Source organism: Ornithorhynchus anatinus, chromosome 8, assembly GCF_004115215.2.
Source record: "Ornithorhynchus anatinus isolate Pmale09 chromosome 8, mOrnAna1.pri.v4, whole genome shotgun sequence".
NCBI lineage: Eukaryota > Metazoa > Chordata > Mammalia > Monotremata > Ornithorhynchidae > Ornithorhynchus > Ornithorhynchus anatinus.
Window position 1 is genome coordinate 38413297 of NC_041735.1, and position 12514 is coordinate 38425810.

Consider the following 12514-nt stretch of genomic DNA (forward strand, 5'->3'; position numbering starts at 1 on the left):
TCTGGAAGGAGATGTGTTTTAAGTAAGGCTTTAAAGGTGGGGAGAGTAATCGTCTGTCGGATGTGAAGGGGGAGGGTGTTCCAGGCCAGGGACAGGATGTGGGTGATGGGTCAGTGGCGAGAAGATTGGCACTAGAGGAGTTAGGTTTGTGGGCTGCGTTGTAGTAAGAAATCAGAGAGGTAAGGTAGATTAAAGGGGGCAACGTGATTGAGGGCTTCAATGTCTGTGGTAAGGAGTTTCTGTTTGATGCAGAGGTGGCGAGACAATCACTAGAGATTCTTGAGGAGTGGACTGAACAGTTTTGTAGAAAAATTATCCAGGCAGCAATGTGAAGTATGGATTGAAGTAGGGAGAGAAAGGAGGCAGAAAGGGCAGTAAGGGGGGTGATGCAGTAAATCAAGGTAAGATACAATAAATTACAACAAGGTTGATAGGCCCATTTCCTGCACATAAGATTCTTACAGTCTAGCTAGAAAAAAGAAAATGTATAGAATTACAGGCACTGTTGGTTTTCTTTGGGAATCAAAACAAAACACTGTATTCTGAACTTAAATCAGTCTTTGTTCTCCTTTTTTAAATGGTATTTGTTGAGCACTTGCTATATGCCAAGCACTGCACTAAGCACTAGCTGATCAGGTTGGACACAGTCCATGTCCCTTTCTCGGTATCAGTTTCCCCATCCGCAAAATGGGGCTAATAATACCAGCTTACAGAATGTATTGCCACTCAATTCCCCTTTCTGCATTCAGTTGGAACCAAGGAGGGCTTGTCTTCTCCCGCCTCTCCACATCCGCTTCTGCCATTCACACCAGGATGTAGGGACCTGTTCTCGGGTTTCTTCTGTGCAAAGCACTGTACTAAGTGCTTGGGAGAATGCCAAAGAGTTAGTAGGTACAATCCCTGCCCTCGAGGAGTCGAGAGTCGGGTAGGATCTGAAGGTGACAGAACGGTGTGTACATCTTGAGAGAAGCTCACTTGCCCCTCAGCCAGGCAGAAATTTCTTCTTCTGGAAATGATTGAAGTTCAGGGGTTCCCTTTACTTAATTCAACAGAAAAGTGTTCCATCTCACCCTTTCTAGCCCAGTCTTCCCCGTTATTGTGCCTCCAGTCCTGCGTCCTGGGTTCACCTCATTATCTCCCCTTGTGTTTATATACTGTTTTACCTCTCTTTCTAACTTTTATTTTCCTTTTTTGCCAACCTAACGTGGTGAACCTCATAGCCGCTGCCATTACCCCGGCGTCTTCCAGGTCTGGTAATCTCGGCCCACCGGAGTTACAGAGTTGGGCGCCCAGGCCGGGGCCAGGTTGAGGGGAAGAGCGTGAGGTGTGGTGATGGAGGTGATGGTGGTGGCGGAAATGGGGAGGCTTGGAGGAGGTTGGAGACTCTTCCCAACTTCCATATTCCCCCCCAGCCGCTGCCACTGCTGTTTGATCTTCCCTGTCCTTTCTGGTCAGACCTTGGCTTCGCTTTCCCCCTCTTCAGCCCCCACCAGACTAACTTTTTGGCCACAGAAGGAGCCGGGAGGGCTGAGGTGGTAGCGGCAGGTGGGGGGACAGTGGGGAAAAGGGACAGCTCTGGGGAGAAGGAGGCGGTCAGGAAAAGTCAACTGGCAGAGAGGGAGGAAGGGGGGCGGAACACTCTGGGGTTGGGGTGGAGCTAACTTTATTTAGGTCGACAGGAAAGGGATTGAGTACATAACTTCTGAGGCTCCTAGAGGAGCAAAATTCTCCTTTCTGATAGGTCACTCTCTGAGGGGCTCTTGGCCAGTTTCATACCTGACAACCCATCATCCACACTCTTTCTCCGATGAGGAACGTGTCTATTATATTGTACTCTCATTCATTCAGTGGAATTTCTTGAACGCTCACTGGGTACAGAGCACTGTTCCAAGCGCTTGGAAAGTACAATTCAGCAAGAAATAGAGACAATCCCTGCCCAAGGCTCACAGTCTAGAAGGGGGGGAGACAGATGTCAATCAGTAGCATCATTATAAAGAAATAGAATTATAGGTATATGCACATAATTAATAAAAATAAATAGAATTATAATTATAAATATGTACATATGTAAATATGTACATACGCGCTCTCCCAAGGCCTTAGTACAGTTCTCTGCACACAGTAAGAGCTCAATAAATACAATTGTCTCAACTCCTTTGTAGTTGAGACAGTGCAGCACTCAAAATGCATCCAGCTTGAAACTCAGCTGCTTTGGGGACAGAGGAAGCCAAGTCACTCTCTCCTGTAGGTAACAGCATTTTGCCCCAGGCTCTCTTCCTTCCTCCACAGAATTGACTGAGTAGTAATAATATTAACAATATAATATTTATTATATTATTATTAATATTTATTGAACTCTGACTGGGTAATGCACCATACTAAGTATTTAGGATGTACCAAGTAAGAAAATGACAGATTCTCTGCTCACAATGAGCTTACACTCTAATGGGGGAGGCAGATTTTTTTAAAATGGTATTTGTTAAGGGCTTAGTACCAGACATTGTACTAAGTGCTGGGGTAGATACAAGATACTCACATTAGACTCAGTTCAGGTCCCTCATGGGATTCACAGGCTTAACTGCCATATTATAAGTGAGATAACTGAGGCACAGAGAAGTTAAGTGACTTGGCCAAGGTCACACAGCAGGCAAATGGCAGAGCAGGGATGAGAACCCTGCTCCTTTGACTCTGAGGCCCGTGCTCTTTCCATTAGGCCACACTGCTTCTCTTGAAAATATTTGCAAAAAGAAAGGGAAAGAAAAATTATCCAAAAATATCAGTTTCACCTGAAAACCTTAAAAAGACTTTCAAGGGGCTTGTGGGAAATTGTACTTATGTACATAGCTGAAATTTATTTCTTTATATTAGCGACTATCTCCCCTTCTAGACTGTAAGCTCGCTGTGGTTAGGGTAACTGTCTATCAACTCTACTATATTGTACAAGCTCTTAGTACACAGTAAGCTCTCAATAAATACAACTGATAGAAATTAGAATGAGACTCATAACTACAAGAGGAATCCACTGTCTTACTGAAGTCAGGGAAAGTAGATATGAGATGTTTACTTGAATTCTTCGCTATAAAATTCCCCTTTACCTTTTTCCTCTGTAGGAGTCAAAACGTCATCTTCTGGAAAAATTGGGAAGAGTTTCTGCAACCCAGATGGATGAGAGCTTTCAGAACTGGAGAATCACCCCACTTGTCTTTTGTGTTATTCCAAAAATCCATGCATTTGGTAGTGTAAACAAGGGACTCTGGGGTGCCTGTCATTACTGGCCAGATTATGAAACAAAATCAGTATAAGGAAGATTCCCGGTAGGTATTTCAAAAGATGACCTATATTTAAACAACTTTTATGCATTCCAAAATAAAGAACTTCTATGTTTTTGTGAACTGTAAAGTACTTATTCATGATATCCCCGCCCCCCTCACACATTTCCTTTTTTCTGTCATAAGCCTACTGATTTGCACTGTTTCGTTGGTGAGAAGATTAAAGGCATCTGTGTCTCCTAGGGAGGAAACGTTGGTGGTAAGTGCCTGTTTTATCTATTGCTATGGATCTTTTTTTACTAATTGACAAAAGATAGAGTAAATGTGACTCAAAAGGCTTGTGCAGCTACAGGCAAGAGGTCTGCAGAAATATTGTGAAAAAAAAATCATCAAGATGGGGAAAGACCCAGAATGGGGAATGCATGGTAGCCTCATTGGGGGTTGAACTCATTTATATCCTGAAGCGCAGAGTTCAGTGAATGAAGTTATGAAAATAATTAAGAAACGCTTAACAGAGCTAGGTGTAAGATTCTGCTGGAAAAATTGCACATGACTGCGTAATTTTTAGGCTAAAAAATGAACTGTGGCTGGAAAGCACTGTTGCAAAATGAGCGTCTAGGAAAAAATGACCACCTCTGGTAAATTGCTGCAGTTTTCTACCTCAAATCAGGGGTGAGTACAGTTGAGGGGGTGGGGGACAGATGGCCATTTCTCTGCCCTGGCTGGGCAATGTACAGGACCTAGAAGACAGAAAATCCCTGCCTCTGAGGCAACCAATTTGTCCTGATCCCTGAAGACTGCCAATTTGTGCTAGGACCTGAAAGTTACATCTGGGTTCTGTTTTCACCCAGTGATAAAGTCATGAAAATCAGACTAATGACAGATGAGAATGACTTCTCTCTGAAATTCAGAATGGGGGGAGCGGGGCATGTCCACACTTCCTTGTGCCTGGATCATGAAATGTGACTGGAGCAAAGCCAGGAAATAGATAAGGAGGAATTAGAGAATATGTGTGTATGATGATTTTCCTGACTATTGCTTGCTGGCTTCCCTTGCACCTGTACAGTTTTTTCTACTTATAGAGAGCCTAACAGTGCCTCTCAGTTACATAGCTGCAAGCAATGACCGGCTGGTTCTCTGGGGCCTTAAAGATTTTTTAAAGGGGTTAGAGAGAGTTCTTCATGCTTGAAAACTCAAGAGGGTAAGGCAAATATTCTCCTTAAGCAAGAAGGAGAGGTGAAGGCTATGTGGGCTTGAATTCCTGAAAATATAGCTTGTGTGAAGTGAAGAGCTGATGCTCTCATCTGTATCAATCAACCCAGGAGAGATTTCCTAGAAAAAATTGTTCATTTCTGCATCAGCTATTTGGTCACCCTCATTCTAACTCTGAGTAGGTTGTAAAGTTCCATACGCTGTGGTTCACTCTCTTTAGGAATAAATATTGAATGAGGTTCCTGGATTTTAAAAACAGCTCCTCTCCCCAGCCAGGTGAATTCTAAATTCATTTTCATGTTCTTTCCGCTACTAGATTTCTTGAGAATAGATCTAATAGCTTGTGTTATAGGAGGCGAAGCAGGATAGCCTAGTCGAAAGAACATGGGCTTGGGATTTGGAGGACTCAGTGTGGCTCAGTGGAAAGAGCACGGGCTTGGGAGTCAGGTCATGGGTTCTAATCCTGGCTCTGCCACTTGTCAGCTGTGTGACTCTGGGCAAGTCACTTAATTTCTCTGAGCCTCAGTTACCTCATCTGTAAAATAGGGGTTAGGATTGTGAGCCTCACGTGGGACAACCTGATTACCCTGTATCTACCCCAGAGCTTAGAACAGTGCTTTGCACATAGTAAGTGCTTAACAAACACCAACATTATTATTATTACTTCTAAATCTGCCAGTTGCTTGCTTAGTGTCCAACCTGATTAACTTCTACCCCAGCGTTTAGAACTGTGCTTGACACATAGGAAGTGCTTAACAAATGTAATAATAATAGCAATGAAAATAATAAAAAAAGAGCTAAACCTTTAGCTGGTCAGGTAGAACATCTTCCAAATGCTTTCCAAGTTTAACAGATGTGAGCAGGCTTAATCAGAATAGATTTTCAGAACTAATCTTTTTTTAATGGTCTTAGTTAAGCACTTACTGTGTGTCATGGAGAGAAGCGGCATGGCTCAGTGAAAAGAGCCCGGGCTTAGGACTCAGAGGTCATGGGTTCTAATCCTGACTCTGCCACTTGTCAGCTGTGTGACTTTGGGCAAGTCACTTCACTTCTCTGTGCCTAAATTGCCTTACCTGTAAAATGAGGATTAAGACTGTGAGCCCCATGTGGGACAACCTGATTACCTTGCACCCCCCGCCCCCAGTGCTTAGAACAGTGCTTTGCACATAGTAAGCGCTTAACAAATGCCATCTTCATTATTATTATTATTATTATTCTCAGAACTGGGGTAGATACAAGTTAATCAGACAGAATACAGGTCTTTTCCCTCATGGGGCTCACTGTCTAAGTAGAAGGGGGAATTGATTTGAATTTCCACTTTGCAGATGAGGAAACTGAGGCACAGAGAAGTTAAGTGACTTGCCCAAGGTCACACAGCAGGCAAGTGGGGGAGCTGGAATTAGAACTCAGGTCCTCTGTCTCCCAGTCTTATGCTTTGGCCACTAGGCCACACTGCTTCCTAATCTTTATTGGGTGCTTACTGTGAGCAGGATACTCTACTAAACTCCAGTAGAGTCCATGCATTTGGGGCTGGGGTGAATTCAATAAAGGTGATATGATTCACTGCATGTACAAATATTTTGCACGCAATTATTCATCGAGAAAGTATTAGCACTTTGTTATGCAAAGAAGCTACTCTGATAGTGAAATTCACTTAGCAGCGTGGCTCAGCGGAAAGAGCACGGGCCTGGGAGTCAGAGGTCATGGGTTTGAATCCCGGCTCTGCAACTTGTCAGCTGTGTGACTGTGGGCGAGTCACTTCACTTCTCTGGGCTTCAGTTACCTCATTTGTAAAGTGGGGATTAAGACTGTGAGCCTCACATGGGACAACCTGATTACTCTGTATCTACCCCGGTGCTTAGAACAGTGCTCGGCACATAGTAAGCGCTTAACAAATACCAACATTATTATTATTATTATTGTTAATCGTGTGTAGCTGGAAAGACTACAGAAGCAGTGTGGCCTAGTGAGAAGCAGTATGGTCTAGCGGAAAGAGCACAGGCCTGGGAGTCAGAAAGACCTGGGATCTAAACCCCAGTCTGCCACTTGTCTGCTGTGTGACCTTGGGTAAGTCACTTCACCTCCTCTTGCCTCAGTTACCTCATCTGGGGATGACAACTGTGATCCCCCAGGTGGAACATGGACTCTGTCCAACCTGATTCACTTGTATCTGCCCTAGAACTTAGTACAGTGCCTAACATATAGAAAGCGCTTAAAAATGCCTTTAAAAAAAAAAGATCATTGCAGGACCCACAGTCCCAACAGATGGTACAGACACAGTGACGGCCCTTGGTTGGGTTGCCAGGTTTCTTACTGTCAGTATCTTGTGCCGTTTTCACTTCTGCTCCTTGTTTCACGATCCTTACGAAGGATCCACTCAAAACAAAGCACTCCTTTTTTGGACTGCGGTTGCACCATGCTGGTTCATCTGCAGCAATCGACTCCCAGTTTCTAGCTGAGATAGAGAAGAAGCAGTGTGGCCTAGTGGAAAAAGCACGGGCCTGGGAGTCAGAGGACCTGGATTCTAAACCAGGCTCCTTCACTTACCCACTGTGTGACTTCGGGCAAGTCACTTAACTTCTCTGTGCCTCGGTTCCCTCATCTGCAAAATGGAGGTTTAAACCTGTTTTCTCTCCTCCAATGTAGACTGCGAGGCCCATGTGGGACCTGATTATCTTGCATCTACCCCAGAATTTAGTACAGTGCTTGGCACATAGTAAGCACTTAATAAATCCCATTTTTATTATTATTTTGCATTGACTGGAGCTTCATTTTACAGCATCCTTAAAGTGTTTCCGCTGTTCTTCTTGATTTTGTTTCCCCAACTTTGGCCTAATGTACAAAAGCTGCTGGGTATCCTACTTTTGTTCTCCCTCATCACATGTCCTGCTCGGTGGCAGCTGTGTTAAGGGGAACATAGTTTCAGTGCTGAGAAACTGACTCATTTTGGGATTCCATTGCTTGTGACTTTGTCTTGCCATTTGATGTTCAGGATTGCCCGCAAGTGATGCTATCAGAAAGAGTTGCAGTTCGACCCTGTGAGGAATCCAGGTCTCACAGAGTGAAGATTACGTAGTCCTCCAGCTCTGTAGACCTTCACTTTGGTCTGGGCCCTAAAACTATACTGGTCCCCCTGCCACTTGACAGTCTCCCAGAGGATATGCTGGCCTCCTTGATTCTGTTTTCTACTGCTTCGTCTATCTGAACATCTTTGGTCAGTGTCCCATATAGGTAACGGAAGTCTGTGATGGTCTTTAGCCTAGAGTTATGACTAAAGATTTTAATTTGTGTGTACAGCTCCCCTGGCAGGATTAATATGCTACTTGGGCTCTCTTCAGACTTATTTTCAGTCCTGAATGTCTGGCTGATTCAATAAAGTGGCCTCGTGGAAATAGCCCGGGCTTGGGAGTCAGAGGATCTGAGTTCTAGACCAAGCTCTGCCAAGTGCCTGCTGTATGATTTTGGGCAAGTCATTTAACTTCTCTGTGCCTCAGTTCCTTCATCTGCAAAATGGGGATTCAGTACCTGTTCTTCCCTCTATTTAGACCGTGAGCTCCATGCGGAACCTGATTATCTTGTATCTACCCCAGTGTTTAGTACAGTGCTTGGCACATAATAAGTGCTTAACAAATGCCACAATCATTATTATTATTATTAGGAGTAGTATTAGTGATTGCTGTAGCACTAATAATAATAAAATGGTTTGCACTCTTACTCACCTATCTATGTTTTCTTGGGTGTATGTGCCTCTAGGGCCCAGTCATTTGAATACAGTGATTCTTGAAAGGATCTCTCTAGGTCTTTGAATGATACTCAAAGTCTTTTAAATTGGCAGTTTTCCAGAGGAGTGGAAATACAGTCTAATATCTCCATTTAGGCCTTTTATGGCACATTTTAACTTGGGTAAGCAATCAACGGTATTTATTGGGTGCTTACTATATGCAGAGTAAATTGAAAAAGACAGACTTCTTTCCCAGTTGGTCATGGGGTATCGATTGGACAAGGGATGGCATGTGATTCCATCATAACATGATATAAATGCTTAATTTTTTGTAGTGGCGCCATAATCGGCGCTCTAATTTATTATACGGTGTGGAGTGGTGTGGTACTTTCTGGCTAACAAATATTTCTTTCTCTAGTCACAAGACGGTCCAAGATGGATGGCCCATTAACGACAACACAATTCTTCTATGATTATGGTGGAGAACCCTGCCAAAAAATTGACGTCCAACTCACTGGAGCACAACTGCTGCCACCCCTCTACTCGTTGGTGTTCATCTTTGGCTTTGTGGGAAATGGTCTGGTTGTTCTGATCTTGAAAAAATACAAGAAACTGAAAACCATGACCGACATCTACCTCCTCAACCTGGCTATTTCTGATTTACTGTTTCTCTTCACCCTCCCGTTTTGGGCTTACTATGCGGCAGACCAGTGGCTCTTAGGGGATGCCGCATGTAAGATCTTTTCCGGACTTTACTATTTGGGCTTTTTCAGTGGCATCTTTTTCATCATCCTGTTGACCGTGGACCGGTACCTGGCGATCGTCCATGCCGTGTTTGCTTTAAAAGCCAGGACCGTCTCCTGCGGCGTGGTGACCAGTGTCTGCACCTGGGCTGTGGCCCTGTTAGCCTCCGTTCCCGGGTTCCTCTTCAACAGATCCCAGAAGGCGGAGGACCGTTACGTCTGCAGCACTTACTTTCCGATGGGCCAGGATTTGGCTTGGAAGATTTTCCAGACTTTACAGATGAACATCTTGGGACTCGCCGTGCCGTTGCTGGTCATGATCGTGTGCTACACGGGAATCATTAAAACGCTGCTGAGGTGTCGGAACGAGAAGAAGAAGCACAAGGCGGTCAGGCTCATTTTTCTGATCATGCTCATTTACTTTCTTTTCTGGGCCCCCTACAACCTTGTCCTTCTCCTCAACACTTTCCAAGGCTTCTTCGGCCTGAACAACTGCGACAGCTCCAACAGACTCGACCGAGCGATGCAAGTGACGGAGACACTGGGAATGACCCACTGCTGCATCAACCCTGTGATTTATGCCTTTGTGGGCGAAAAGTTTAGGAGATACGTTTCTCTGTTTTTCCAAAAGCATATTGCCAAGTGCTTCTTCAAAAGCTGTCCCGTGTTTTACAGTGAGACAGCCGACCGGACGAGTTCCACTTATACCGCATCCACTGGAGAACCGGAATTCTCTGCGGGTTTGTAAAAAGGAGGTTGCATTTTTTATTTTTTCAAAGCCCTGCACTGTTTGCCTAAAACCTGGAGAAATGCACAAAAAGAAGCCTTTGGGTTCTGGACACAAAGATGCCTTCCCCGTGTGCCTGTCATGATGTCCTGAACAACTTTTAGCCACAATATATTTAGCACATCACAAGGAAAACATTTCAGTTCTCAAGTGACTTTTCGTCCTTAATACGTCACTTAAAGGAAGATGGCTTCAGCTTCTTGTCCTCTGCTCCACTCTTCCCCAAATACACTTACTGCAAACACTCCTTTTCCATTCCTGAGAATTCTTTGGAGTGACAGGACTGGGTGATTTCATGCCCAAGACAATAGCACCCCTCCTCTCCATTCTGAGTGTGTTCCTCATGCCCCTCCTCAAACCATAGTTTCTCTGGGAGATCTGTAAGAGTCTTAGCCTGGCATGATGTCTCTGCCTACTTGCTGGCTGATGTTTGTGACTGAGTTTCCTCATTTTCACAGCAGCCACTCTAGAATGGGATCAGGATCTGAGTCTGGGGCAGTTGAACCAAAACCAGCCCTTGGAATGACCCAGGACACATTTTCCATGACCAGATTACTGACCTGGGGGTTTAAAACATCCCTATCAGACCTCTCCACTTGTGGAACTCCAGGGAAGGAGCTGAGAGGTGGGATGGGAGATATTTGGGAGGCAGAATGAGCTAGTTGAGCACTAGAACGATTTCCAAATCCTCAGCCCCAGACTTTGTTCTGAGTTCCATCATTGATCCAGACAGGAGACCGTGGGATTGCTGAGATAGAAGTTAGCTCTTCTTTTTAAACTTCCACACCCTATGAACCTGGGGGTCCCAGAAGACAGCTTGCCTAGAACTAATGCCCACACCTCCTGAGAATCAGTGAAATCCCCTCAGGATCTCTATCTCCAGGGTCTGTATTGCTCTCAGGTTGGGATGGAGTCCAGAAAGTATGAATCCTTCACAGCTAGAATAATAAGCTTTGCAGGCAATGGGAGAGGCATGCCATCAGTGGCCCCAAACACTGTTTCAAGCCCCCATCCATGGGTGAGAAGTGGTGGGTGAAAGAAAGGAGGCCCGCTAGGGTGGTCATTCATCTGGTTTTATATATGGGCAGTCAAGTTTTGTCTCAGACAGTCTGGTTTTTGGCTGGTCTATCCCCTGACCAATACCAATGTGGCACCAGATGATTTTACATCTGGTACTTTCATTTTAAGAGTTCAACTTCCCTCTGTCTCAGCACCTGGCACCTAGGTCTGTGGCTCAAAAGTGGCACCCCTATTCAACAGGAAAAGTCAGAAATCTCCCACAGAAATGCCTAAGTTCAGGCAGACTTGGGTATACTTTCTCAAAATGGTGTGTGTGATGTCACTGCATCACACTTTGCTCCAGGTGGAGGATGCATACAATTACATCAGTCTGAGTATCCAGCATTCACTTTTCCTACACTGGCCACCTTAAAACCATCAGGTTGAAGAAGATTTGACAATGTGGATGTCCAGTCGGTCAATGCTCATTTCCTTTTGACCCACACAATTGCGTTTAATCAAATGTTTTTGACCCGTTGCTTTTAGAACCCTAATTTTTGAGTTGATTTTAAAAGACAGGGAAAATATTTTTGCATAATCAAGAAAGAGTTCAAAAGTATGCAAATTGTACTACACATCTTCCTCCCACCTAGACTGTGAGCCCCCTGTGGGACAGGGACTGTGTCTGACCTGATTAACTTGTATCTACCCCAGTGCTTAGTAAAATGCTTGACCCATGGTAAGCATTTTAACAAGCACAATAATAATAATACACAATACATATATAATAAGAGCACCCTTCCCTTTTCCGAGGAACAGTCGGTGCCTTTCTAATGAAAACACCAATTCCTCTTTGGACGTTATTTCATTTACTCCTGCTTCTTTGACTGTGATCCCTATCTGGGACAGGAACTGTGTCCAATCTATCCCAGTGCTTAGTACAGTGCTTGGCACATAGCAAGTGCATATGAATCCCATAATTTTTTATCCACATTATGCCCTTTAAGGCTATTGGAGACCATGGAGAAAGGGCAGTCCCCCAACAGAGTGAATGGGTGGGGCCCATATTATTGAGGGTCAGAAAGGGAATTGGTGGAAAGGGAAGCCATTAGGTACCTATAATCCACTCAAAAAGTTTGTGTGGGAATGTGAGTTCAGAGAGAGGGAGCCTCACTGCATGGTGTTGAGCTTTCCAGAAAATAACTGTCTGCCAATAAATCCTCTTGCCTAGAGAAAGTGGAGTTATCATTAATAATCAGATCTTCATTAAGATTGCTTGATTACCCAGATAATCCATAGCCAATATATACACTTAGATTGCAATTATCTGGAAATCTCAGACAAAACCTTCCCTTTCACCTAAAATGTCTCAATAATTAAGGCCAGACAAATTCTTTTTATGGTATTTGTGTCTTACCATGTGTATCAAACACTATTCTGAGTGCTAGGGTAGATACAGGTAAATAAGTCCCTGTCCCATATGGCACTCACTGCTCAAAATATAATCTGCTGGAAAAGATACACCCTAGGTGATATGTAAATATGGACAGATTTCTAATTGAATATTCACTCTTTTGCAGCATAGGTTCAGAGAAAGTTTCAGAAAGAAGGAAGAAGAAAATTCACAACTACATGGTTTTGATGACTATATAACATAGATTCAGTAGAAAAATTTGAAATGAGTAGTCGCATTATGATTAGGAAAAAAATCAGATTACGATTGTCTCTTTTCATCACTGAAGATGTACATTAAATGTGTAAATAAATGCATTTTTGAAAAATG

The 12514-nt window shown here is 43.9% G+C and overlaps 1 protein-coding gene across 2 annotated transcripts; it reads left to right on the forward strand.

The window, feature by feature from the left end:
• Positions 1-3464: 3464 nt before the first annotated feature.
• On the forward strand, positions 3465-12514 carry LOC100083227 (C-C chemokine receptor type 5-like). 2 transcript variants are annotated; one of them, XM_007666153.3, is made up of 2 exons: positions 3465-3528; positions 8621-12514. In XM_007666153.3, exon 2 carries the CDS (start codon positions 8638-8640, stop codon positions 9691-9693), a length of 1056 nt encoding a protein of 351 aa, XP_007664343.1. In that variant the 5' UTR covers positions 3465-3528; positions 8621-8637; the 3' UTR covers positions 9694-12514. The 2 variants fall into 2 exon arrangements, with proteins under 2 accessions (XP_007664343.1, XP_007664344.1); XM_007666154.3 differs by lacking the exon at positions 3465-3528 and adding an exon at positions 6513-6548.

Bases quoted from the DNA above. Each gene is read 5' to 3' on its own strand.
- LOC100083227 (XM_007666153.3), top strand. From the start codon at position 8,638: ATGGATGGCCCATTAACGACAACACAATTCTTCTATGATTATGGTGGA.